Genomic DNA, 27,955 nt, shown 5'->3' with positions numbered 1-27,955 from the left:
AAATCTCCCACTCTTGAAATTGATAAATGATTTATTTTTAAATGTTTTATTTGAAAAATGTAAATAATGTAGATTGTCATTGTGAGGAAGAGGCATTTTAGGATTGTTGAAATACTGTGACTCTCTTTCAGATTCTGGTACTCTTTTGTGGGAATTGATTATTATTGATTTTCCAAGTCATCAAGCACATCTTCCTTTGTGATTTTGGTCCAGGCATCCGGGATTTCACCTTTACCTATAAATTTTTTCTGGTATTTTTCTTCTAGGTTTGATCTGAAGTGACAGACAAACCATTTCCAGTATGGCTGGGTGGATGTGTCTGGGGTGATGCTCCACGTGGCATATTCCCCTCCTGCCTGTCGATAGGTCTTATAGGGGAATGAAATGGTGTCATCATTATCCGGTATAAATCTTCCATCACTTGCTACCGAACTAGTACAGAAATCAAGGGAGAACTCTTCTGTTTTGATATAGTGCCATCCATTGACAGCTTCAGAACGGTGGAAGGGAACGCTGTGGTCCCCGTCATGGTCAGGGATTGTGTTTGTACAGATTGCTCCGCAGAAGGGACACTGTCTCCAGCAGCCACAGAGATGCTCAGAGAGCATGGTCTGGATGTCAGGAACCATGGCTTCCACAGGCTTACTCAAGCACTCCTGTTCCACTGTGATCATTGCGGGATCCAAAGCTTTATCCATGGCTTCTTTGAGAAACTCAATGTCTTTAATCTCCTGGTGTTCAATGCTCACCAAGTCTTTTCGTGGAAAGTTCAGCTTACTCCCCAACTGATCACAGAACAAATCTAACCACCCAGACACAGAGCTGCTTTTATCTTTGGCTATTGCTGTGGATTCATGAATAGCTGAGAGGATGGCATTCTGGATGTCACCTATACTTGTTTTTTAAAAAGTTCTTATTTTTTTCCTTATCTGGTCTAAACAATATATTTTAATGTGGTTTTGAATGTAATCCTTAAAAAATGATTCGGGATTATGAATGTACTCCCAGTAATCATCAAAATTTTCATTTTCTGCCAGGGAGAGAAGAATGTGTTTTTCCAGGTTAGCCCTGTTTCCATTGAATGCTGGGCAGGTAGCTCGCATGTCACCAGCAATTTTAGGGGCCATTTTTTCCCAAATCGTGTTGGAGACGGCAGGAGTGAGTTTGTGCCATAGAAAATCAACAAATTCTGTGACTGAGGTTGCTCCTTGACAAGAGATCTTAAAACTCATGAGGAAATCATCTTTCTTGCTTTCCAAATAATTTACAGGATCATTTGCTCTTCTGAATGCCCTATGCATCTCCTTAAAATTCTCAGATGCTCTTTGGAATAAACACAAAGATAAGTCAATTTTGTACTTACTTGTAAATGTATATCTGTCTTTAGTGGGTGCAGATTTCACCTCCTCTTCTATTAAGTTCAGGATTTCATGGAAATAACTTGGATCATAATCACATTGTTGCCCCTGAAGGTTTTTAATATTTTTAGTGTATCTTGAAAAAATGTGGTCAGTAGTCCTCTTTATGGACTCTTTATCATGTACTTCTAAGTTCCTTGTAAATACGTACAACCTTTTGCTCATTTTAACATGTTTTTCATAATTGATTTCAAACTCCTTTCTAGACTTTTTGTTCAGTATATTCACCATGTCTGTCTCCTGTTTAAAATAGTCCAAAAGGATGTCTTCAGAATCCACGTCAATGTTAGGCTCTGTGCCGGGAGGGACAGTTGAGGACACAGCACAGACCCATTTTCCCCAAAGTTGATTGAATCTGACATGCAGCTCTTCCTCACTCAATTCTTTGTCCTTTACAGTTAAAGCCAATTTTTGGCTTTTTTCCAATAATTCCTTTTCATAACCTGATTTTTTGTTATCCAGTATTTCTTGATTCTTTTTGTAACGGATATATCCCTCAAGTTTATTTTTGCTCTCAAAAATAAGTGCCTCTTTAAGATTTATTAGTTTATTTTCAAAACTTGCTTTCCACTGAATCATTATTTCACTCTCTGGATCTTCTTTAAAATATTTTTCCAGTTCTTGCTGGATGGCTTTATATTTTTCTGTAAGTGGAGCCTCAAGTTTGCTTGCTGTGAGTTTCTGGATTTTCCCATTCTTAATCTGGTTGATGAGCTGGTTCTGCAAGTCTAGCACGTAACTCCTCAGCTGCCAGGTCCAGGAATTATACATAGTTTCCAATTTGCTCATGGCCATGACCTCTCTGGTGTTCCTGAAACTGAAGATAAAGTTCTCACTCAACAGGGCTCTCCACAAATCTTGAACTCGCAGTTTCACATCTGAGATCTTCATGATGCTTCCCCTAGACTCCTGTTTGGCAGCCATCAGAATTCTGCTTTTCAGATCCTGGACATTGTGGCTGTAGCGAGGATTGGGAGGGGCCATTGGGGGATTGCCATCCCAGAGGTGAGCAAAGTAGAAGACATCAGTATTGATATCAAATTTAATGATATCACCAAAGCGGGTTACATTTGAGCACTGTTCTTGCTCAGCTGCTGTTGTGGCCATTTCATCTAGTCTCTGCTCTAGCCGCCTTCTTCCTTCCATAGTTTGGTCTTTAGCTGTGACTTCCCCCACATTCTGATGGACAAAAAGGCAACTTGGGGAGATTTTTACTTGTTTCATCCTCATAAATGCTTGAACCACTATTTGTAGAATATCTTGCATTTCTGATGGATTTTCCCCAAAAATATTGATCAGAGTCAAGTTTCCAAGTCCAATGACAAAGGTTGCCAACTCATTGTCATGATTTTTGGATTTATTGCTGAGTTCTGGGGCACGAAGGCCTTCTGTGTCCACAACAAGCACAAAGTCAAAACCCAGTTCCTCTGTGAAAGTCTCCTCCACCTTCAGGAGCTGCATGTAGGCTCCCCGAGTACACCTCCCAGCACTGACCGTGAACTGCAGCCCCAAAAGTGCATTCAGCAGGGTGGACTTCCCTGAGCTCTGTAGGCCAAGGACAGAGAGAACAAACAGCCGTTTGTTTCCAAGTTTCTCAGAGACCTTGTCAAAAAGAGCTGCCACCCACTTTAGAGGCACATATGAAGCATCCCCGTCCATCAGTTCAATGGGAACACCAGATATCATCAGATCCGCAGCAATCTGGGGAAGGGAGAAATAAGGCATAGGTTTTGTATCAGAAGCTTCTTCCAGAGCTTCATAGATCTGGCCAACTTCTCTAAGAATTTGCTCAATTCCAAAGGTACAGTTATTAATCTCTGTGGAGATAGCTTCTATCTCTCTTTGCCAGCATTGGAGGTCAGTGCTCTTTGGTGCCTTTTGCTTTTCTGTTTGTATCAGTGACCACAAATTGTTTTTCTTTTCATTCAGTTGTTCCAAGTGTCCTGCAGTCAGGTTGTCCAAAAACACACTCAGCCATTGCAAAAAGTAGTGTGTGGGTGGAGTTTCTGAATGATTTTGGAGAATTTCAAGGACAGACTGCATCAAGTCATTGAGAGGAAAGGCCCTCCTCAACTGTTCCCTCCGTATTCTTTGCTTTTCTGTCTCAATCTCACTCTTGTGTTGTTCAATGCTTCGATTCCCTTTTTCTCTTAGATGATAGAGTTCTTTGTCCTTTTTACACCAATGATGCCATAGGTGTCCCTGAAGGGGTAGTAAGTTTTCCTTTACCTGCGATATATTCACTTCTTTCAGTAGAGCTATTAGGACCTCTGCCTTTTCTCTGGCTTCCTTGCAATCTCTCTGGTCTTCATCAATAATGAATCCTTGCTTGCGAGCAATTGCTGCACATTCCTCTAAGCTGAGAGCAGTGTCTGAGAGCTCCAGCAAACATCTCATTGTAGTAACAAGCTCTTCTGTTAATTCTGCTTCATTTCGGTTCCTGATTCCAATTATCACTTTTTCATTAGAATTATTGGCTACAGTTTGTTCTTTGTTATCAAGTAAACAAATCAAAGGTCTTGGTGACTGACTCAGATCACGAATAATTTTTTGGTTTTCTTTATTGTCATCAGAAGTTGACATAAGGACAACAAAGAGAGAAGAGACCTTCTGCAGAAAGGTAAGTTGCTTCTTATGTTCCTTTGCATCTCCATGAAGATTGATGAAGGTCAAGCAGTTGTCAAATCTGTCCTCATCTTCCCCCCCAGGACAGAACCAGCAGATTTCCACCACTCCCCCCATCAAGAGACAGTCTTTGGTGCTCCCTCTGCAATGTCGGTGGAAAAAGACATCATGTTTTCGTTTACTGAGAAGACAGTTCATGATCTGAGATTTGGAAGCAGAGAAGCCATTTCCAACTCTTATAAAGGACACAATGGGGGTAGAGACTTGACACATCTGCTTATTCTTGTAATTGACCTTCTCCTTTCTTGGTGATTTCCTTGCTTCCTGCCAGCTCCTTCTAATTTGACTGAGAGACCACAGAGAGAATTCAATTTGAGAACTGCAGGGATTAGGTATGAGAAGAGGGAGTGCAAACTGGCACATGGAAAGTTTGGAGAAAATATACTGTCTGGCAAAATCATCTGCACAGTGAAGAATTGCCATCTGAATATCCATAGGGTGAATATGGGGTTTAGGATTAGAGGGTGAAGGATTATTGGGAGTATCCCTGTCTTCAAACATGTCTTCATATGGATCAAAAGTCTCATTTTTATGATTAGAGGCACTTTGATATACATGATTATGTATATTTTCACCATCTCTGAAGACAAGATATCTCAATCCATAATCCAACATCAATAGCTTCTGCAAGAAATAGAAAGGAAGCTCCCTTTCAGAGCTTGGTTGCGTGTTGTACACAGAAATCTTGTTGATGAGATGGAAGTTAGCTCTGCTCATCCCTTTTGGGTAGTAATGTTTTAGTCCTAGACTCTGTAGTAATCTCAGAAAGGCTGTATCTTCTGTGACTTCCCATTTGGCATTTCCATTATCATGTGGTTCATAGGATAGTTTCTTTTTAGGGAACTTACTTTGCAAGTTTTTTCCTATCTCATCTATTTGCAAAGAGGAGATGGTGCCTTCATAATTACCATCAATGAGCAATCTCAAGTCTTCCTCTAGGTTTTTCCAATCATGATCTGCTCCGGATTTGGAGAGGACATGTGCAACTTCTTTTGATAAATATTGGCCCAGTTGATGGTTTATTAATACCAAACGTTGTATTTTTTCCTCCGGGGAAACATCTGTGAGTCCACTGGTAGCTGTAAGACCTGTGAGCACCAGGAATGCCTGAGCTCTGTAGGTGCAAATATTTTTGAGTTCCTGGTATTTATCTTGTGCAGTTTGCATTGCATCCAGTAGGAAGTCTAACTCATGAAACCCAAGAGGACACTTAAACTTATTGTTTACCACATGATATCCTGCACCAGCTGCAATGCAAAGTATCAAGAGATGTGTGTCTGGCTGCTCTGTTTCTTGGAGGTAATTCAAGAAGCAGCCAAGAGACAAACCGACCTCACAAGAAGCCTTTCTCTGAGCTTCCTCCACTTTTTCAGCAGGCTCAGATTTCACCTCCACTTCCATGAGGTCATTCTTGGTTTCCTTTAAGATTTTAATTAGTTCAGATAACTGGGTGATGTTCATAGGCTCCTGGTCTGACTCTGACTGGAAGAGCCACTTCATGATGGAATGAGCCTGAGGAAAATTATTCACTCTGTAGATGTGAGGATCCAAAAGGGTGCACAACTGAGATTTAATAAACTTAGTTACATAGATGGAAGACTTTTTGCAAAAGTTAACAGTGTTTATCAGAAAATTCTGCAGACCCCAGTCTGTGAGGCATATGTTAACCCAAGCATCATAACTTTTTATTTTTTGACTCAACATTTGCATGAAATTTATCAGTTTTTTAAGCTGGCTTTTAGGATCAGATACCTCCCAAGATTTCACATCCTCTAGGAAAATCCTAGCCTCCTTTTCAACACTCAGTAAGTCTTCTCCATCCTGGGTCTGGGCAGAGATACCAGTCAGAGCAATGTAGCTACCCTTCAGTAAGCTAGCTACCTGACATGGATCCTTAAAGTCACTTCTGTGGTTGGAGAGGATGATGTCCCAAACCGGCACCAGCTGAAGGCCCCGGTCAATGACACTCCAGGTTTGATTACTGGCAACTAGGCCTGCTTTCCACTCAAGAAAGCCATTTGCTTCTGGTGGGCCGCCTGTCTGAGCCACAGATAATTGGACTTTGGTTTGGAGATTTTGGAAGGTTGTGCTTTGGGCGGCTGTTTCTGAACGAGAGTCTGGCCCATCCACACCTGCAGCAACTTTCACTCCAAAGCCACTGTAGCTTCCCTTTATGAACCTGTATAGGATCTCTGCTGACTGTTCCTTTACTTGTTGCAGCTGCTCACTCTGGAAACCCTCTGAAGTGGCTTTCCACCAGTAGATTCCTCCAAAGTGCAAAGGGCCCTGGTTAGCATGAGAACCAAACCTGTGGAAAAAAGCTTCAGTCCTGCCCCTTAGCAAGGGGAGTCTGTCTGGATCTGCAGGCTCACACAGAAGGTCATCAATGCATTTCAGTTCCTGGAGAGCAGCCTTGGAAAACTGGAGCTGATCCATGGGAAAGTGGCAGGAGGCAAGTGGGACATAGCTGAACTTGGTAGAGCAGAAATAGGAGTGCTCAGGATGTGACTGTCGGGTTTCCTTGGATTCTGAATGTTTGCTGTGGTCCATATCAGCTTCCAAGCAAAGTCCCCAACCTCCGCCCTTGGCTGATGCAGTTACACCGAACCCCAGCTTCTCTATCATCTTGGTGGACATGGATTCTGCTTGAGAAGATGTAAATTCCCAGGTTCCCATTCGTGTGCCATGCTCAGGGCCAAAGAGTAAGAACTCCTGGGGGACACTGAGTAACTCTTCTCTCTTCTCCAGAAGGCTCCTGTGGGAGTTGGTTTTGTAAATTCCCTGCAGGGCCAGCCCTCCAGATGCCCATCTCACCAGATTTCTATCTGGGAGGTTTTGCCTGTGAGACAGTGTCCTCTCATTGAGGTTGAGTTTTCCCTCCATGTTTTCCATGACGTCTTGCAGGGATTTTTCGGGGGGTCGCCTATTCTTATTGGGGAGCTCCATTGCCCACCTCAGGTCTGTCTTTCCCCCCCTCACTGCCTCTTCTTGTTGTTGCTGCCTCTCTTCTGATTTGAAATATCTTCGCTCCTTCCACATTTGCTTTTCCTTCTTCTTCTTTTTCTTTATCATTTTCCCCTGAGACTCCTGTAACTCTGAAAGGCTAGGTGAGTGTGACAGCTTGAGTAGCTTCTCCAGAGCCCTTTTCTCCCAGGAATGTTTTGCCTGGGATTTGAGTTTCTGGAGTTCTCTTTCTTCTACGTGTTGTAAGGCCTGGGCACAGCTCACACCAAGGTGTTTCTGTAGCTTTGGCAACCAGTACTCAATTTCCAGTCCTACTTCTCTCAGCATCTCTTGGAGGTCTTGCCTTCTTTTCCCTTTGAGAAGGGGCTCATCAGAGGGGCACTTTGATGGGTCCATGGCTGTGGACAGAAAAGACAGTTAGTTCTTGGAAGTGTCATCCACATGTCAAAAAATTTGGCAGTATCAACATGCAAGTCTTTGAGGCTTTCTCCTCCATTTCTTTCATTGTTCCAACAAGTGTATTATTGTTTAAATTTTTTCAGTGTGTGCGTGTGTGTGTACAAGATATCTTTGTGGGTGTTCTCAACATGTACAGCTATTTAGTTGCCAGGTGAGTTGCAACTTAATAGTCTGGATTTTGGCACTTTGTATTCCAAAAGGGAGAGCATTGTGTGAAGGTTGCCATTTGAAAATGTACATACTTTGGTAGCTTGATATTTATTTTAAAGACAAGAGGGATACCACCAATTATTATTCCTCATGTTGTTTCTATCAAACCTGTGTTGAAATTTTTCCTACTTGTCTCTGTCACTTCTTATGCCATTTAATGATATTCATGTACTCTCCTGTATTTTATTTTTTTTAAAAATATTGTTAATTATTTCAGAGAGGAAGGGAGAGAGAGAGTTAGAAACAGCAATGAAAATCATTGATTGTCTGCCTTCTGCAGACCCCCACTGGGGATCGAGCCCACAACCCGGGCATGGGCCCTTGACTGGAATTGAACCTGGGATCTTTCAGTTCTCAGGCTGACTCTCTATCCCCTGAGCCAAACCAGCTAGGGCAACTCTCCTGTCTTTTAAAATTGTTGATATTATTACATATGTTCCCCATTTTATCCCTTTGCCTCCATCTACCCAGCCCTTACCCCACCCCAGGTTTTTAAAAAACTATCACACTATGGTGGGGGTACTGGATGAAAGAAGGTGAGGAGATTATTGAAAGAATATATATATATATATATATATATATATATATATATATATATCCCATGAACACAGACAACAGTGGAATGGTGGCCATAGGAATGAGGGGGAAGGGCTGGGTGGAGGTTTGCAAAGTGTGTGTGTGGGGGGAGATGGAGGACAACAGTAATAATGTCAACAATAAAAATGAAGTAAAATAAATGCAGAAAATCACCAATTTACAAAGGTCGGCAGAAAGAGAAGGAAAAAAATAAAAAAACTAGAGAGCAATGAATAAGATGGCAATATCAGTTCTTACATATTAATAATTTCTCTAAATCTAAACAGACAGAATTCATCAAGCAAAAGGCACAAAGTAACTAGATGATCTAATATAACAAGACACAATTAGACATTAAAAATGGCGGTGGAGCAAGTGGATGCTACACAGAAATGCTTCCAGTACCAAAATGGATTACATCTAAAAGACAAGAACAAAAAACAAACAAACAAACAAACAAAAAACCACACACCATCTTGAATTATCAAATGAAGACTCTTGTGGAGAAAACCGTGATAACCAAGGCCAGAAAGTGGAGACTGCATAGAGACCAGTAAGAAGGGCACAGACATGAGATGGATGGTTGGCTTCCCACAGACAGCAGCTGAAGTTCCAGAGAGATATCTCAACTGTGAGGGGTGCCACTGAAAACTCTGGGGTCTAAACCACAAGCTGGAAACCCCAGCAGAGAGAAAGGTGAGAACTGAACTGAGAAAGGTGTCCACGTAACATCTGGCTGTGTAAAGCAGCATGGTTGCTGTCTGCCAGGGAGAAATAGCTAGAAATGCAGGCAACCTTTTAAAGTGCCAACACAAAACTTTTGTGTGCATCCTTAGGCTCTGGCAGAGGGAGTACAGAGTGGACTGGAGTTGTGTGAAGAGAAGCCAGGGTTTGGGGCTCTGGAGTTAGAGCTTTGAGGGCAGACACCCTGGTTTCCTGAGCTGAGTCATTTCCTCATGCTGTGGAGGACATCTTTCTCAGACAGATATTTACTATCCAGGAAGTTTTTGCCTTGGAGGAGGACAGTTACCTCACCCAATTGGAAAATCCCTTCCCCCCACCCTGTGGAATTCCTGAGGCCCATTAAGAGACTGAGAATAACAATTAGCCTCTGGGCAGAAGCAATTGTCCTGTCTTGTTGGAAAACCTCTGGCCCACCTGTGGACAACTGTCTTAAACTACTCAAGACTGAATCTAATCAGTCTGCAGGCAGAGGTGGGTCTCTGGAGGCTTTGAGTCTTTGCCATTCTAATTAGTCAGAAACAGCATTTGACAGCATTTGACACTGTCCTGAACTAGAAATTGGGAGCCATGGCAGATTTACCTAATACATAGGCACAAACCCAAACAGGCAGCCAAAATGGGGAGACAAAAACAACAACACCCAAATGAAAGAACAAGAGAATTCTCCAAAAGAAGAGCTAAATGAAATGGAGATAACAAACTTATGAAAATTTTAAAAAATAAATTTATCAAACGTGGAGTTCAGGATAATGATGGCAAAGACACTCAACAGATTGAGAAATTATATAGTAACTATGAAGAAAGACATAGCACCAATAAAGAACACAATGGAAGGAATACACAGCAGATTAGGGGAAGCTGAGAATCGCATTACTAATTAGAAGATAGGGTAGAAAAAATCCTGCAATCAGAGAACCAAAAAGAAAAAACAAAAAATAGGAGGACAGTGTAAGGGAGCTGTGGGAAACATAAAACGTAACAATATTTGCATAATAGGTGTGCCAGAAGGGGAAGAAAGTGAGCAAGAGATAGAGAATGTGTTTGAAGAAATAATGGCAGAAAACTCGCCTAACCTGGTGAAGTTAAAAGTCATACAAGTTCAGAAGGAACAGAGAGTCCCAAGGAAGAAGAACTTAAACAAGCCCATGTACAGACACGCAATACTTAAAGTGCCAAAAATAAAGACAAAGAGAAAATCTTAAAGGCAGCAAGAGAAAAGCAAACTGTTACTACAAAGGAGCTCCCATAAGGCTGTCAGCTGATTTCTCTATCAGAATCTCTATAGGCCAGAAGAGAATGGCATGAAATACTCAATATAATGGAAAGCAAGGATCTGAAACCAAGATTACTATATTGAGTAAGGCTATAATTAGAAATAGATAGTGAAATAAAGAGCTTCTCAGACAAAAGACCAAAGGAATTTATCAGCAGCAAACGAACATTGCAAGAAATGCTAAAGAGACTCCTGTAATGAGAAGAGGAAATAGAGAGAGAAACATAGGCATACAGAATTAAAATGGCAATAAATAAGTACCTATCAATAATAACCTTAGGTGTAAATGGATTAAATGCTTCAATCAAAAGACATAGGGTATCTGAATGGATACAAAAACATGACCCAACTATATGCTGTCTACAATAGACCCACCTCATAACAAAAGATTCACACAGGATGAGAGTGAAGGGATGCAAAAAAGTTTCCATGCAAATGGAAACAAAAAAAGCTGGTGTAGCAATACTTACATCTGACAAAATGTACTTCAAAATGAAGGCCATCATGACAGACAACAAAGGTCACTACATAATACTAAAGGGGTCAATCTAACAAGAAGATATATCCCTAGTAAATATATACACACTATATATATATATATATATATATATATATATATATATATATATATATCCTATATAATAAAGAGCTAATATGCTAATTAGATCAAACAGCAGAATGACCGTCTGGACATCCTTCCGGCCAGCTGTCTGGACGACCTTCCAGATGCAGCCAGGGCTGCGAGGGCCAAGCCCCTTGCATGAATTTCATGCATTGGGCCTCTAGAATATATATATTCTAGAGGACTTTAAAAGAGAGATAGATAACAGTATGGTCATAGTATGGGACTTTAACACCTCACTGACTTCACTGGATAGATCTTCCAGACAAAATTTAGCAAGGAAACAGTGACTCTAAATGACATACTGGATTAGATGGTTCAAAAGAACATTTCACCCCAAAGCTGCAAAATATACATTCTTCTCAAGTGCACATGGATCATTCACAAAGATAGACCACATGTTAGGACAGAAAAAAAATCTCTATAAGTGCAAGAAAATTGAAATCATATGAAACAGATCACAAGAAATGAAAATAGAAATCAACTACAGTATAAACACTCAAAAACATTTAAGCACACGGAGGTTAAATAGCATGTTATTCAACAATAAAATCCAGAAAATAAAATAATTACCTGGAAAAAAAATTAAAATGAACACACAACAACCCCAAATCTCTGGGACACATCAAAAGCAGTCCTGAGAGGGAAGTTCATAGCACGATAGGCCTTCCTCAAAAAATAAGAAAAACTAATAATAAACTATTCAACCTTACAACTTAAAGAATTAGAAAGGGAACAACAAGAAAAGGAAGGAAGGAAATATTAAAGATTACAGCAGAAATAAATGACATAGAGACTAAAATAACAATACAAAAAAATCAATGAAACCAAGAGCTGGTTCTTTTAAAAGATAAACAAGATTGATGAACCATTAGCCAGACTCATCCAGAAAGAAAGAGAGACCTAAATAAATAAAATCAGAAACAAAAGCAAAGAAGTAAACTCTGACACCGTAGAAATACAAAGGATTGTAAGAAAATACTATGAACAACTATATTCCAACAAGGTAGACAATGTGGATGAAATGGACAAATTCCTAGAAAAAATACAATGTCCCAAACTGAATCAGGAAGAATCAGAAAACCTGAAAATGCCAATAACAACTGAGGAAATAGAAGCAGTAATTAAAAAACAAAAATTCCCAGCAAACAAAAACCCTGAACTGGATGGCTTCACAGGGGAGTTTTATGAAACATTCAAAGAAGAACTAACACCTATCCTGCTCAAACTATTCCAAAAAATCCAAAATGAAGGGACACTTCCAAGCTCTTTTTATGATGCCAGTATTATCCCCATCTCCAAAACAGATAAAGACATGACAAAGAAAGAGAACTACGGGCCAATATCCCTGATGAACATAGACACTAAAATCCTCAGCAAAATTCTAGCAAATCGAATCCAGCAATATATCAAAAATATCATACACCATGACCAAGTGGGATTTATTCCAGGGATGCAAGGCTGGTACAATATTCACAAATCAATAAATGTGATACATCACATGAACAAATTGAAAGACAAAAATCACATGATCATATCAATAGATGCAAAAAAAGCATTTGACAAAATCCAACACCCATTTTTTCATAAAAACTCTCAGCAAAGTGGGAATACAGGGAGCATATCTCAACATTATAAAGGCCATATGTGACAAACCTACAGAAAACATCATATTCAATGGGCAAGAAGTAAAACTATTTCCCCTAAGAACAGGAACAAGACAGGCATATCCATTTTCACCACTCTTATTCAATATAGTACAGGAAGTGCTAGTCACAGCAATCAGACAAGAAAAAGAAATAAAAGGCATCCAAAGTGGAAAGGAGAAAGTAAAACTCTCATTATTCACAGACAACATGATATTGTACATAGAAAACCCTAAAGATTCCACCAGAAAACTACTACTAGATTTAATAAATTAATTTTGCAATGTAGCAGGATACAAAAATCAATACCCAAAAATTGATGGCTTTTTTATACACCAATAATGAATTCTCAGAAATAGAAACTAAACAAACAATCCCATTTACCATTGCAGCAAAAAAAATTAAGATACTTAGGAATAAAATAAGCTTAACCAAGGAGGCAGAAGAGCTGTACTTGGAAAACTAAGGATGTTAAAAAAAATAGATAGAAAAAGATATAAACAAGTGGAATAATATACCATGTTCGTGGATTGGTAAAATTAACATCATTAAAATGTCCATACTACCAAACGCAATATACAGACTCATTGCAATCCCTATCAAAATACCAACAGCATATTTAACAGATCTAGGACAAATACTCCAAAAATTTATATGAAACAAACAAACAAACAAACAAAAAATCCCCAAATAGCTGCAGCAATCTTGAGAAAGAAAAACAAAGTTGGAGGAATCACAATACCAGATTTCAAGTTATACTACAATGCCACTGTAATCAAAACAGCCTGGTAGTGGCACAAGAACAGACATATAGATCAATGGAACAGAAAAGATACCCAAGAAATTGACCCAAGCCATTATGATCAATTAATATTTGACAAAGAAGGCAAGAGCATATAATGGAGTCAAGAGAGTATCTTCATTAAATAGTGTTGGAATACATGCAAAAAAATGAAACCAGACCACCAACTTACCCCATACACAAGAATAGACTCAAAAATGGATAAAATACATGTAAGTTCCTCTCATTACAATCCGAGAAGAACTCACAGGCAGCAAAAACTCAGACATCTCTTGTAGCAATATGTTTATGGATACATCTCCTAGGGCAGTGATGGCGAACCTTTTGAGCTCGGTGTGTCAGCATTTTGAAAAACCCTAACTTAACTCTGGTGCCGTGTCACATATAGAAATTTTTTGATATTTGCAACCATAGTAAAACAAAGACTTATATTTTTGATATTTATTTTATATATTTAAATGCCATTTAACAAAGAAAAATCAACCAAAAAAAGTGTCATAGGTTCGCCATCACTGTCCTAGGGCAAAGGAAACTAAGGAGAAAAATAAACAAATGGGACTACATCAAAATAAATACCTTCTGCATAGCAAAAGAAACCATCAACAAAAAGAAAAGGGAGCCCACTGTATGGGAGAACATATTTGGCAATGATACATCTGATAAAGGGTTAATATCGAAAATATAAAAGGAACTTATACAAAATAACAAAAGGAAGAGAAACAATCCCATTTGAAAATGGGCAAGGGATCTTAATAGACACTTCTCCAAAGCGGGCATACAGATGGCAGAGACATGAAAAATTACAGTCACTGATCATCAGAGAGATGCAAATTAAAACTATAATGAGGTATCACCTCACACCTGCCAGAATGGCTACCATCAATAAATCAACAAACAAGTGATGATGAGGATGTGGAGAAAAGGGAACCCTCACACACTGCTGGTGGGAATGCAGAGAGTATAGCCATTATGGAAAACAGTATGGAGTTTCTGGCTTTACATTGTCAAGCTCTGTTACCTGCACACCTTGCTTCACTTCCCTGGGCCTCTTTCCCCATCTGTAAAATGGGCATAGTAATAGTACCCACCTCATAAGGTTGTTGTGAGGGTTAAATGAACTAATGGTACCTATCAATGCTAACACTTCATGATGTTAACTATTATGATTGCATCACCCTACACGAGTTGCTTGACCTCTTCAAGCCTTAGTTTCCCCATCAGCAGAATGAGGGTGAAGAAAAGAGGGGCTCCAATACAGTACTTTTCCAGGGGCTGTACTATCACAGAAAGGTCTCTGGACGTCAGCTGCATTTCATTCCCCCTCCTCTCTGCAGGACGCTGACTTATCTCCACTCTAAGAGTGGGACTCCAGCCACATGGTCAGGTAGGAGGAATGCTGTATGTATGTGTGTGCATGCGTGTGTGTGTGTGTGTGTGTGTGTGTGTGTGTGTGTGTGTTGGGGCGCCCCTGTGCCTGCCCCACTGGTTCACGGCAAGTTGAATGCCAGGGCCCACATGACAACAGGAGGCTGGTACTAAGTAATGAGTCTGTCCCCTCAAGCTGTGTGTAGCCACTAATCCCTCTCTTGGAGCAGGCAATGGCAATTTGTCCCGCTGTGCCTGCAGCTCTGGGCCATTTATGACAATCAGGGTCCGCACATGCAGGCAGTGCTGACTGTGACCCATCCTCAGTTGCATAAGCCTCACGTGTAATTCATTGTTTTCCTGAGTCCTTGTCACTCTCCCCTCCTTCCTCCCTGAAGGTTACTCAGGAGTATCCTCCTTACCAATGGCAGGACACACATGGGCTCCTGTCCTCGCTCTGTTGCTGCTGAAGGTGTGACCTTGGACACATCACTTTCCTCTCTGAGCTTCAGACTTCTCATTTAAAATGGCCTGGACTTCTGAGCGTCCCTTTCCACATCCCAGGATCCCATTTCCATGTTCTGTGAAATTTCCCCACACACATGGAGCCTGCCTATGCTTGCCTGTCCTCAGTTAGCTCAGGTGGGGTCCTTCTCACCCATGACACAGATGAGAAGACCGAGACCTGGAGAGGTGACTTGCTCAAGGCTGCAGAGCTTTGGTTTACACCCAGGATGGGGTGTGCCAACTCTTGGGCTGCAGATGATTAGGGAAACTTGGATCCAAGGCATTGGCCCCAGGGCTGCTGGGTGAGCAGTGCGTGAGGATCTGACTTTGACAGGGAGATTACATGGAGCTTCAGACCCACAGTGCCTTGCATTTACCTGTGGGGCCCAGTCACTTGGAATAAAAAGGGAGAGATCCAAACTGCAAATAGGTTTTCAAAATAGCCTTGGGAGTTGCTATTTTACTCAAAACTGTAAACATATCCCGTGGTGGGGCCCCCAGCCTCCTGGACACAGACCCTCTGGGCCTCCTGGTTCTTGGCCTGGGTGATCAGGCCCGCTGCTGGCTTCTGGACTTGAGCAAGAGCAGCATCCCTGGGGGCTGAGAGCCTGCTGACAGTGGGAATGCAGTTTGGGGGAGTGTGTCTGGGGGCTTGGCTTAGGCCTGGGCAGAAAGTAAGGTGTCAGGAATAGACATCTGTAAGCACCATCCTTCCTGTCACCCGCCCCATGGGAGTAGTCCTAGGCATGGCAGTGAAGAGAGGATTATGGAAGGAGAGCAGCAGAGCTGGCAGGGAGTGTGGAGATTGTCTGGGGAAAGTGAGGCTCTTGGGGAGGCACAGGAAGAGAGGTCATGTCCAAGGTCACACAGTCAAAAAGCGCTCTATTGACTCTAGATGGATTTCCTAAGAAGGCCCTGATGGTGACATTCAATGGGCCCTTTATCCAGCAAACATTTATTTGGTGTCTGTGTACCAGGCTCCCCGTTGGGTTCTGAAGTTGTAGCTGGGAGCCAGACATGGGCTTGACCTTTCAAGAGCTGAGTTAAGTAGGGAGACCCAACAGGTGAATAGATAACGTTGGTAGCCAGTGACTGGGGCCTTTGGAGTACAGAAAAGGGACATTTGACTGACCAAGGAGTCAGGAAGGCTTCCTGAAGGAGGGGGATATATAAACTGTGTTTTGAAGTTGTCATAAGGAGAGAGAGAAGTGACAAAGGAGGCATGTAGGAGAGCCTTCTCGGCAGAGTACACAGCACATGCAAAGGCCCTGGAGGTGTGAGGCAGCTTGGCATGCCCAGGATTGGAGGGCTCTGGGGGATCCTTTATGTGTTGACCCACCCTAGCATGTGGCCACATGCTCCAGGATCATCACACACCAGGTGGGAACCTCTACCCTTTCAGAAAAGAGGTTTGGCCGCTCTCAGCCCTTGCTCCTGGGGGAAGTCAAAGTGCCACCCCAGGGAGGGTGTGGAAGGGTAGTACTTAGGGTGGGGTCTTTCTCTACCTGAGCTTTTTAACTAATAAGGAAACTGAGGCACAAATAGGTGTTGTTGCAAGGAGCTGGGGTGAAGACCAGAGACCAAAGCAGTTGGCTCTCTGGGCAACTTTCCAGGCTTCAGCAGCTGCTGAGCCTCGAGAATGTCGCCCCGTTACATACAACGCTTTAGAGGTGCACAGAAGCCCTTTCTAAGTTCCCTCCCTTGACCCCAGCCTATTCCACGTAGACAGCTGGATATACATGCAGATATGTGTGCACCGAGAAGTTCTTCGCAGTGTTTAGATTTCTGGGATTTGGGGATGAGAGCGCAGTACCTTTTAGATCAGTGGCACCACAGCCACCTGCCCTATCATCTGCTTGGAAGGAGGCTTGCCATATACTCTTCAGTGGAAAAGGATCCTGAAGACCAAATATGGACTGATCCCACTTTAATTTTTAAAAGATCTCACAAGAAAAAAATCTCATAGGAAGGATGTACAGCCAATTTAACATCGATTATCTCAAGATGGGTTTTATTTTATGATTTTTGTTTGGCTCACCTGATTTTTTTTTTTAAATGTATTTCTTGTGTACTCATTCTGAAATTCTCGTGCAATTTAAAACAGGGGGAGTTCAGCCGGCATAGCTCAGTGGTTGAGTATCGACCTATGAACTAGGAGGTCACGGTTCCATTCCCAGTCAAGGCATATGCCCAGGTTGCAGGCTCAATCCCCAGTAGGGAGCATGCAGGAGGGCATCAATGATCTCTTTCATTATTGATGTTTCTATTTCTCTCTCCCTCTCCGTTTGTCTCTGAAATCAATTAAAATATATTTTTTTAAAGAGACAAAGACTGTAACTATATAATACTAAACTGATCAATCCACCAAGAAAATGTAACCGCCGTAAACATATATGCACCCAATATAGGAGCACCTAAATATATATAAAAAAAACTCTTGGTGGACTTTAAGGGAGAGATTGAAATCAATACAATCATAGGAGGAGATTTTAACAACCCTCTGACATCACTGGATAGATCTTCCAGACAAAAAATCAAAAAGGCAACAGACACCTTAATTGACTCAATATGTCAGATGGACTTACTTGATATTTATAGAACATTTCATTCCAAAGCAGCAGAATATATATCATTTTCAAGGGCACATGGAACATTCTCAAAAATAGGCCAGGTTAGAATAAAAATAAGTCTTAACAAACTCAAGGTGATTAAAATCGTATCAATTATCTTTGTGGATCATAAAGGCATGAAACTGGAAATTAACTACAATAAAAACGTCAGCCTGGCCTGTGTAGCTCAATGGTTGAGTGTTGGCATTTAAACCAGGAAGTCACCAGTTTGATTCCAGGGATGCGGGCTCGATCCTCAGTAGGAGGCATGCAGAGGGCAGCTGATTCATGATGTGTCTATGCCTGTATCCCTCTACCTCCCTCTCTCTCTAAAAATCAGTAAAAACATAATTTAAAAAAAGAAACGTCGAAAATATTCAAACACATGGAAGCTAAATAGCATGTTGTTAAGCAATGGATGGGTTACCAATTATATCAAGGAAAAAAAATAATTACCTGGCAACAAATGAGCACACCACAAACCCAAATCTATGGGACACAGCTAAAATAGTCCTGAGAAGAAAGTTCATAGCATTACAGGCCTACCTCAAGAAGCAAGTAAAATCTCAAATAAACATTTTCACCCTTACACCCAAAAGAAGTAGGCAAGAACAACAAACAAAGCCCAGAGTAAGTAAAAAGGAAGATATAATAACATCAGAGTGGAAATAGATGACACAGAGACTGAAAAATACAACAAAACAAAAATCTGTGAAACCAAGAGCTAGTTCTTTGAAAAGATAAACAAGTTTGATGGACCTTTAGCCAGACTCATCAAGAAAAAAAGAGAGAAGACCCAAATACATAAAATCACAAATCAAAGAGGAAAAGTGACAGAAATAGAAAGGATTGTAAGAAAATACTATGAACAACTACATACCCACATCTTGGACAGCCTGGGTGAAATGGACAAATTCCTGTACACATATGATATTCAAAAACTGAATCAGGAAAAATAAAAATAAAACTGAATAGACTTATAACTAATAAAATTGTAACCAAAAAAATAAGATTCATAGGAATAAATTAACAAGGAGGTAAAAGAGCTATATTCAAAAAACTATACGATATTGAAGAAAGAAATGGAGACAGATACAAACAAGTGGAAGCATATACCATGTTCATGGATAGGAAGAATTAACATCATTAAAATGTTCATACTACCCAAAGCAATCTATAGATTAGACACAATTCCCGTTAAAATACCAATGCCATATTTCATACATCTAGAACAAATGTTCCAAAAATTTAAAAAGTCCTTGAATAGCATCAGCAATCTTCAGAAAGAACAAAGTTGGAGGAATCACAATAGCAGATATCAAACTATACTGCAAATCTATTGTAATCAAAACAGGCTGGTACTAATATAAGAATAAGCATATAATTCAATGGAGAAGACAGAGAACCCAGAAAGCAACTCATGCCTTTATGGTGAATTAATATTCAAAAAAGGAAGCAAGAGCATATAATGGAATAAACACAGTCTCTTTAATATACTATAAATGATGCTGAGAAAATTGGACAGGTACATGCAAAAAAATGACACTAGACCACCAACATATGCCATACATAAAAATGAACTCAAAATGGATAAAAGACTTAAATGTAAGTCACCAAGACATAAAACTCTTAGAAGAAAACATAGGAAATAAAATCTCAGGCATCTTGAGTAGTAATAATTTTACCAATATATCTTCTAGAACAAGGAAAACAAAGGGAAAAATAAATAAATGGAACTATATCAAACTAAAAACTTCTGCATAGAAAAAAAGAAAAGTCACAAAATACACACACACACAAACATCAACAAAATGAAAAGGGAACCCACTGTATGGGAGAACATATTTGCCAATGATACATCAGATAAGGGGTTAATTTCTGATATATATAAAGAACTTATACAACTCAAAACAAGAAAGACAAATAGTCAAATTGAAAAATGGGTAAAGGAACTAAATAGACACTTCACTAAAGAAGACATAAAGATGACCAATAGATATATGAAAAAAGGCTAAGCGACACCAATCACGAGAGAGATGCCAATTAAATCTAGAATGAACTATCACCTCATACATGCCAGAATTTATCATCTATGCTAATAATAGAGGAATCTGCAAATTGTCTGGGATGTCATCACAGTAACAACTGAACAGCAGGCTGTGTGGGGCGACCAGGCAGACGGGGGGAGGGGGACAGTTGGGGGTGACAAGGCCAGTGGATGGGGGGCAGTTGGGGGTGACTGGGCCAGCAGGCAGGGACAGTTGGGGGCAACAAGGCCAGCGGGGGGGGGGGGCAATTGGGGGTGACCAGGCCAGCAGGCAGAGGCAGTTTGGGGTGATCAGACTTCAGGGAGGGCAGTTAGGGGTGATCAGGCAGGCAGGCAGGTGAGCAGTTAAAGGCCAGCAGTTCCAGATTGTGAGAGGGATGTCTGACTGCCTGTTTAGGCCATATCAGGCCTAAACCAGCAGTCAGACATCCCCCCAAGGGGTCCCGGATTGAAGATGGTGCAGGCTGACCTGAGGAGACCCCTTCCCCCCACCCATGCACAAGTTTTGTGCACTGGGCATCTAGTCAATAAATAAACAAACACCAAGTGTTGGAAAGATTGTGGAGAAAAGGGAATCCTTGTGTACAGCTGGTGGGAATGTAGACTGGTGCAACCACTCTCAAAAAATGTATAAGTTTTCTAAAAAAATAGTATGGAGTTTTCTCAAAAAATTAAAAATGGAGCTGCCTTTTAACCCAGCAATCCCACTTCTGGGTATATACATCCTAAGAATACCAAAACACCCATTAGAAAGAATATATGCACTCCTATACTCCTGGAAGTGATATTTACAATAGCCAAGATTTGGAAACAGCCCAAGTGCCCATCAGTAAATGAATGAATAAAAGAGTAGTGTTACAATTACACAATGGAGTATTACACCCCTATAAAGAAAGAAGAAACTCTTACCCCTATAACATCATGGATGGACCTGGTGATTAATATGCTAAGTTAAATAGGCCAGTCAGGGAAAGACAAATACCATAGGATCTCAGTAATATGTAGAATCAATGAATAAAATATACAGATGAGCAAAATAGAACCAGAGACATGGATACATGGGAGAGTCTGACAGAGGTCAGAGGGGATGGGCATGAGGAGATCTGGATAAAAGAAGGTGGAGAGAGTAGCCAAAGAACATATATACATAGCCCAGGACACAGACAACAGAGTGGTGAAGGTCAGGGGAGGGGTGGCGGGGCCTGGGTGGAGGTGGGCAAAGAGGTAGAAAATGGAGGCCATTTGTAATATGTCAACAACTAAAAAAAAGGAAAAAAAAAGTAAAAGCCAGACTAAAGAGTGAAATAAAATATTTGTAATACTTATATCTGGAAAAAGGACTGGTATTCCGATTACATAACTACCTTTGTTCTCTAATATGTAAGAGAATGCAATAAAAAAGGAGCAAAAAAGTTTGAACTGACAATTCATAAAAGAAGATATTAAATGGTCAACAAACACATGAAAAAATGGTCAACATCATTAGTCATTATGGAAACACAAAACTGCAATGCGGTAACTACTTAGGATGCCTTACATTAAAAAGACTGACAATGTAAAATGTCAGGGAGGATGTAGACCCACTAAAAATCTCATACACTTACTGGTAACCACTTTAAAAGGTGTTTGACAATTTCTTAAATAGTTAAATATGCACCTGCCATACAACTCAGATATATCACTTCCAGGTATCTACCCATGAAAAAGAAAAATATATGTCCATAAGAGATTTGGGAGAAGATATTAATAGCAGCTTTCCCCCATAATTGTTTAAACTGGACATTCCCCAAATAGGTAAACACATAAATAAAATATGATATATACAATGACATACTACTCAACAATAAAAGTAGATAACTGCTTATGCATGCAGCAACCTGGTTGAATATAAAAATTAGTATGCCAAGTGAAAGAAGCCATCAATAAAATAATACATGAGTGTATTATTCCATTTTTATAAAAATACTAAAGAATTTATTGCAACAAAAGGCATAGCAGTGGTTGCCTGGGGACTGGCAGAGGGAGGCAGAAATAGCAAAAGAGCACTAGGCATTCTTTGGCATGATGAAAGTGTTTTGTATCTTAATGGTGGGAATGGTTTCAAGGTTTTGATGGTTTCAACTAGGCAAAATTCATCAAATGTATACCTTAAATGGGTGCATTTGATTGTGCATAAGTTATTTCTCAATGAGATTAAGATCCTATAATCCTATATAATAAAAGGGTAATATGCAAATCAACCAAACAGAGGAACGACCAGTTGCTATGATGTTCACTTACCACCAGGGGGCAGATGCTCAACCAGAAACAGGGCTCACGGCTGGTGAATGTAGCAGCAGTGGCTGGAGCCTCTCCCACCTCTGCAGCACCACTGAGGATGTCTGACTGACGGCTTAGGCCCGCTCCTGCTCCTGGACTGCAAGAGGGTGCAGGCCAGGCTGAGGGACCCCACACCCCCAGTGCACAAACTTCATACACTGGGCCTCTAGAAAAAAAATAAAAACTTATATTTTAAGTCAAATAGAAGAACTCACATGATACCATCTTCTATGAGACCTTTCAGTGGGGGTTCATAGAGCCCATTTATATGGGATATGTGCTCACATTAGACATGACATTCCTGAAATGAATGTAACCCCATATTCTAATTTGCTTTCAGGCTAGTGAGACTCTGGGACTTTACCTGAAGTATTCTGAAGTCAGAGAGCAGGGGGATAATTTTTCCCTTCCCACAGTTTTGTCTATTTTTGTCCTTGTGTATCTAGGGATTAGTAGTTAATTCCTAACCTGCAGTTGAAGCAGGAGGCATTGTTTTGAGGACAGAAAGGAACTGAACTGGACCTTGGACCAGGAGCATTCAAGTGCTTGGAGGGAATGTGTGGATCATCGAGGCGAATGAAGAAGGTTCAATCCCTGGAGGCCCAAGGGAATGAAACCCCTTCAGTGCCAGCCTCAGACAGAGATGTGGCTCTCACCAGCAGGGGCCATGCGGGGGGGGGGGGGGATATAAATAAATGCATCCCAAATTGCACCCACCTTCTTCCCAAACCTCCTCTTTTTATCCTCTAACACACTAATCCAATTCCCATCTAACTCTTGTCTCAGGCCCCAAACAGAGTCATGTTCGACTCTTCTCTCTCCTCTGTCCTTACAATCAGATATGGCATCATCATGATTTTCAATCTAATTGACTCACACTCATTGATCTTTTTTCAAATGTGTCAATATGCTGGCAGGGGAGCGGTTAGTTGCCAATCAGGCTAGCAGGGGAGCATTAAGGGGGAGATCAGGTTGGCAGCCAGAGTTGTTAGGGGCAATCAGGCAGCCAGGCAGGCGAGTGGTTAGGAGCCAGCAGTCCCGGATTGTGAGAGGGATATATAACGAGGGGTCCCAGATTGGCGAAGGTGCAGGCTGGGCTGAGGGACACCCCCCACCACCACCACCACCAGTGCATGAATTGGGTGCACTGGACCTCTAGTTCAACCATAAAAAGAAGGAAATCTTGCCATTTAACACAACATGGATGAACCTGGAAGGCATTATGCTAAGTGAGGTAAGTCAGTCAGAGGACAGGTATGATCTCACTTGTATGTGAAAACTAAAACAAACAAACAGAAACAAAAACAAAGGCACTCACAGAGAACAGATTGGTAGTTTCTAGGGGTGGAGGCTGTGGGGGTCAAATGGATAAAGGAGATCAAACGATACTAACTTGCAGTGATAACATGAATGAATCCTGAATATGTAATGTACAGCATGGTGACTCTAGTTGACAATAGTGCATTACTGTATATATTTCAAAGTTGCTAAGAGAGTAAAACCCTAAAAGTTCTGATCACAAGAAAAATGTTGTAACTATTGTGGTGATGGATATTAAGTAGCCTTACTGTGGTGATCATTTTGTTATATGCATATATGAAATTGATATGTTGAACAACAGAAACTAATATAATATTATATGTCAATTATATCCCAATAAAAAATTAAACAATTTTTTTGGTTTGCCTCTACATCTGTGCCTTCTAAAAAACCCCACATTTTTAAAAAAAAATCAGAAAGACTTATCTGTTGTGGCAGGATAATAAGAAGCTAAGAACATTCTTGGGCTAGTGGGATAGGGAAACCAAAACAAGAAAATTAAACAAGGACAAACAATTTGAACAAATTACAACTAGGTTGTGAATGGCAAGAGCTTGTCTTCCCCATACAGTTGAAGGAAAATGGTTCATACCTCTCCTCCCTAACCAGAGATACATAGTTTAAATCACCCTGGTCTGAGAAATAGAGAACAGAGACCCAATTAATGCCATTTGTGCCAGTTAAACCCAAGGACAAATGAAGTTAGGGGAACAAAGGACAAAAACCCCATAAAAGCCAGACAGACACAAGATAAAAGTAATGATCAAAGAATGTTCCCAAACTCAGTACATTAAAAATGCATCTGGAAACTGATGAATATTCTGCTGAAACCCTCCCATAATATTTTTGCCCTTGGATAAGAGAGAGAGAGAGAGAGAGAGAGAGAGAGAGAGAGAGAGAGAGAGAGAGAGAGAGAGAGAGAAAATGTCTAGGAGAAAGATTCACTGTGGGTTCTCTCTAGAGCAGTGGTTCTCAACCTTCTGGCCCTTTAAATACAGTTCCTCATGTTGTGATCCAACCATAAAATTATTTTCTTTCTTTTTTTTTTTTTTTAATATATTTTATTGATTTTTCACAGAGAGGAAGGGAGAGAGACAGAGAGAGTTAGAAACATCGATGAGAGAGAAACATCGATCAGCTGCCTCTTGCACATCCCCCATCGGGGACGTGCCCGCAACCCAGGTACATGCCCTTGACCGGAATCGAACCTGGGACCTCTCAGTCCGCAGGCTGACGCTCTATCCACTGAGCCAAACCCGTTTCGGCCATAAAATTATTTTCATTGCCACTTTATAACTGTAATGTTGCTACTGTTATGAATCGTAATGTAAATATCTGATATGCAGGATGGTCTTAGGCCACCCCTGTGAAAGGGTTGTTTGACCCCCAAAGGGGTCGCAACCCACAGGTTGAGAACCGCTGCTCTAGAGCATGCCCATGTCTCTTACCCCTAAACTCTAAGGGTCCCCACAAGACTTGCAGCCAGGAGAGAATAGGGCAGCGGCAGCTCATCCTGACTTCCCAGTGAGCTAAGAGCAGCCCACCTTGGTTCACTTCTTTCCTATGTTTCTAGGGAGTGAAAGGAGAGCACTATCTAGGGCCTAGACCAGGGGTGGGCAAACTTTTTGACTCGAGGGCCACAATGGGTTCTTAAACTGGACCGGAGGGCCGGAACAAAAGCATGGATGGAGTGTTTGTGTGAACTAATATAAATTCAAAGTAAACATCATTACATAAAAGGGTACGGTCTTGTTTTTTTTTTAGTTTTATTCATTTCAAATGGGCCAGATTCGGCCCACGGGTCGTAGTTTGCCCACGGCTGGCCTAGGCTCTCTCCTGTTGCTTCTTCTACCCTAAGTTCTTCCTGTGTTTCACAATCCCCAGCTTTAATAAGCATACTCTGAAAATCACCTGGACTCATGTTGTGAAATCTTTTCTATACAAAGGCAAGAACCCACACAATACTGGCTGGCTTGAGGCAGACCTGCTCCAGGCCATCCATGCCCGTCCCTGTCTAATAACATTATTATCCCCTTTGTATTTGGAGATGCTCTTTGGACATGTTGGATAAGGATGTAGAATGGCTTATTGAATTAGAAACTCATCCAAATTTCCTGGCTCTAGCCTTTACGGGGTATCCATCCACTACTGATGGGGGAAATGGTGATGGAGGCACATTTAATGTCTTGGAATCCCATTTTTCTCATTTCTCCCTCTAAATAAGTTCCTGTAGGATACTTATTGAACATTCGGCATTAGTTTGTCCTATTTATTTGACTTATTTTTATGAAAAGCTGTTGAATCTGTTATCTCTCTCCCTATTGTGGTCCATTGTGGAAATTGTATCCTGAGACTCACACTTAAGTCATTTATTTAAAAAATTTTGAAAACTCTTCATTGGTTTAGGATATCATCACATTACTTGGCCATGGCCCTCAAGGCCTGTCATAATCTGGCCACAACCCAGTTCCTACACAACCACTCTTTTTCTTCTTCCTACTTTCTAGCTCAGTTTCTTCTCTTAGACTCTACACTCTGCCATCCTTCCTCAGCCTCACAGTTGTCTTAATCCTGTATATTGAGAGGATACAGAATACATGTGGCACTTTGGTAAGTGCATTGTTTTGAGCTGAAGGCAATTAAGACCCAGCCAACTCAGGAAAAGCTTTTAACCTCTCTTTTAACTGCTAGAAGAATTACAGAAGGGACCTATACCAGGAAGAGAGCTATCACTAGAGATACATTAATATGTCAAAAAGACTTATCTGCATGGCACAGTAAACGTTTTTTAACCAAACACTTGCTCTTATCATTCTGTGAATTGTCTTTCTCCCCCTTGAAGCTCCAGACTCCTACACCCTTCTCCTTAGCTCAGGATGGTGTATGGGCCTCAATTGCCTGACTGCCTTTGAATTTTCATGTGTTTGAGGGCTTCTGTATATACATAATTATATTTGGTTTTCTCCTGTTAATCTGTTTTCTGTCAATTTGATTATTAGACCAGTCAACAAAACTGGAAGGAAAGAAGGGGGTGTAATATGTCTCCAGCAGTAAAGGGTCTGGAACATGTTGGACTCTCTGTTTAACCTTCTGTCACTGTTTAACTCTGTAGCCTCAGGTTTGCTGATGACCCAGAAAGCTGGAATGCCACCCAAAGAGAAAGGTCATGTCTCCAGGAAGGAGGTTAATGAAGGTACAGAGTGTGGGTGTTATCTGTTAACTTGGAAATGCATTGTTCTTTCTGGTGACCTATGTGATACCCACCATATGCTTTCACTGTTAACCCCTATGGAGAAGAGACCCTGTCCTTGCAGGGTGTGGATTTATTCCCTGCCAGCCACCACTGGGAGCAAGCAGCTGCTTTGCCCATGGATGTAAGTTTCTCCTATTAAAGCTCTAATGAACTTGAATAAGGCTACAGGTCAGTTCTTTAGAATCAAACCTGAATTTAGACTTTGGGGATTTCCCCTAACACTTGGCTTACTGCAGAGAAGCTCCCTGACCCTTATGACTTAGAGATAAGACTCACCCATGTCCCTTCTCACTTATAATGAGGCCAGACACAGACCATTTAATCATGATTTTTTGTCTCAATAAAGATGAACTGAGCTCTTTTCTCCACTGATCAATCATAATAAACTGCTTGCAAGTAAACCTTAATTCAGCTTCCCTCCTTTCTCCTGTCCCCTGAACTTTCACCCACCCTCCTGCTGATCCAGCCAACAACCGTCCCTTATAGATCCTGCCTAAGAGTGAGCAAACCTCAGGGTGAAATGTTCCCTTTTACCCCACTCCCTCCTCACCTGTTCTTTCCAGTAGAACCGTGTTGATCCTTCCTGTGAAGACAGTTCCTTTCTTCGTGGCCTGTGAGATGCTTGCAGCTCTATGGCTGGGTTGTTTTCCACATCGCAATAGTCTCCTTCCCTTACTGCAATAATCCTGTCAAAAGAAGTTTCTTTTGACTTGTCTAGATTATTTTTATTTGATAATACAGATTGCCAAATTGTTTCATTGTCTGTTGAATAGTTTACTCCCTTTTACCCAGATGTGGAGCTGTTTTCTGTGTGTGTTTTTGAAAGAAAGACTGTGCCAGATTCATGTCATGTTCCTAGCATGTCTTAATCTGCTGTTTCTCTCACTCTTCCCTATGGCTATTTCCATAAATTTTTCTTTCTATTTTAGTTCTTGAGTCTGTCTCTGTCCCCCCATTTCCTCCTTCTTCACTTACCTGTCTCCTTGAGGTCTGCTCCTGTCTTCAGATCACTCCAGAGAGCCCTGCATGGAGAGGAGGTTCCTTCCCAGAGCCTGGTAAGCTGCTGACTCTGACCTCCAGCTGAGATTTAGGCTCTGCTGTGGTTGAGGTGCCTGAATTTATACACCAAGAAGGAT

General features: G+C 41.1%; 1 protein-coding gene across 1 annotated transcript; it reads right to left on the bottom strand.

Annotated features, from left to right (window-relative positions):
* Nucleotides 1-27,955, bottom strand: LOC308524579 (interferon-induced very large GTPase 1-like). Its single transcript, XM_081099127.1, has 4 exons — nt 27,795-27,955; nt 27,370-27,505; nt 22,208-22,412; nt 1-7,465 (listed from the first exon to the last, which is right to left on the bottom strand). The coding sequence occupies exon 4, from the start codon at nt 7,461-7,463 to the stop codon at nt 903-905; it is 6,561 nt and encodes a 2,186-aa protein (XP_080955253.1). The 5' UTR covers nt 7,464-7,465; nt 22,208-22,412; nt 27,370-27,505; nt 27,795-27,955; the 3' UTR covers nt 1-902.

This window comes from Myotis nattereri, assembly GCF_964212035.1.
Source record: "Myotis nattereri genome assembly, chromosome: 9".
NCBI classification, from domain to species: Eukaryota; Metazoa; Chordata; class Mammalia; order Chiroptera; family Vespertilionidae; genus Myotis; species Myotis nattereri.
The sequence above is the reverse complement of the archived record's forward strand: the minus strand, read 5'-3'. Positions and strand labels throughout refer to the sequence as shown.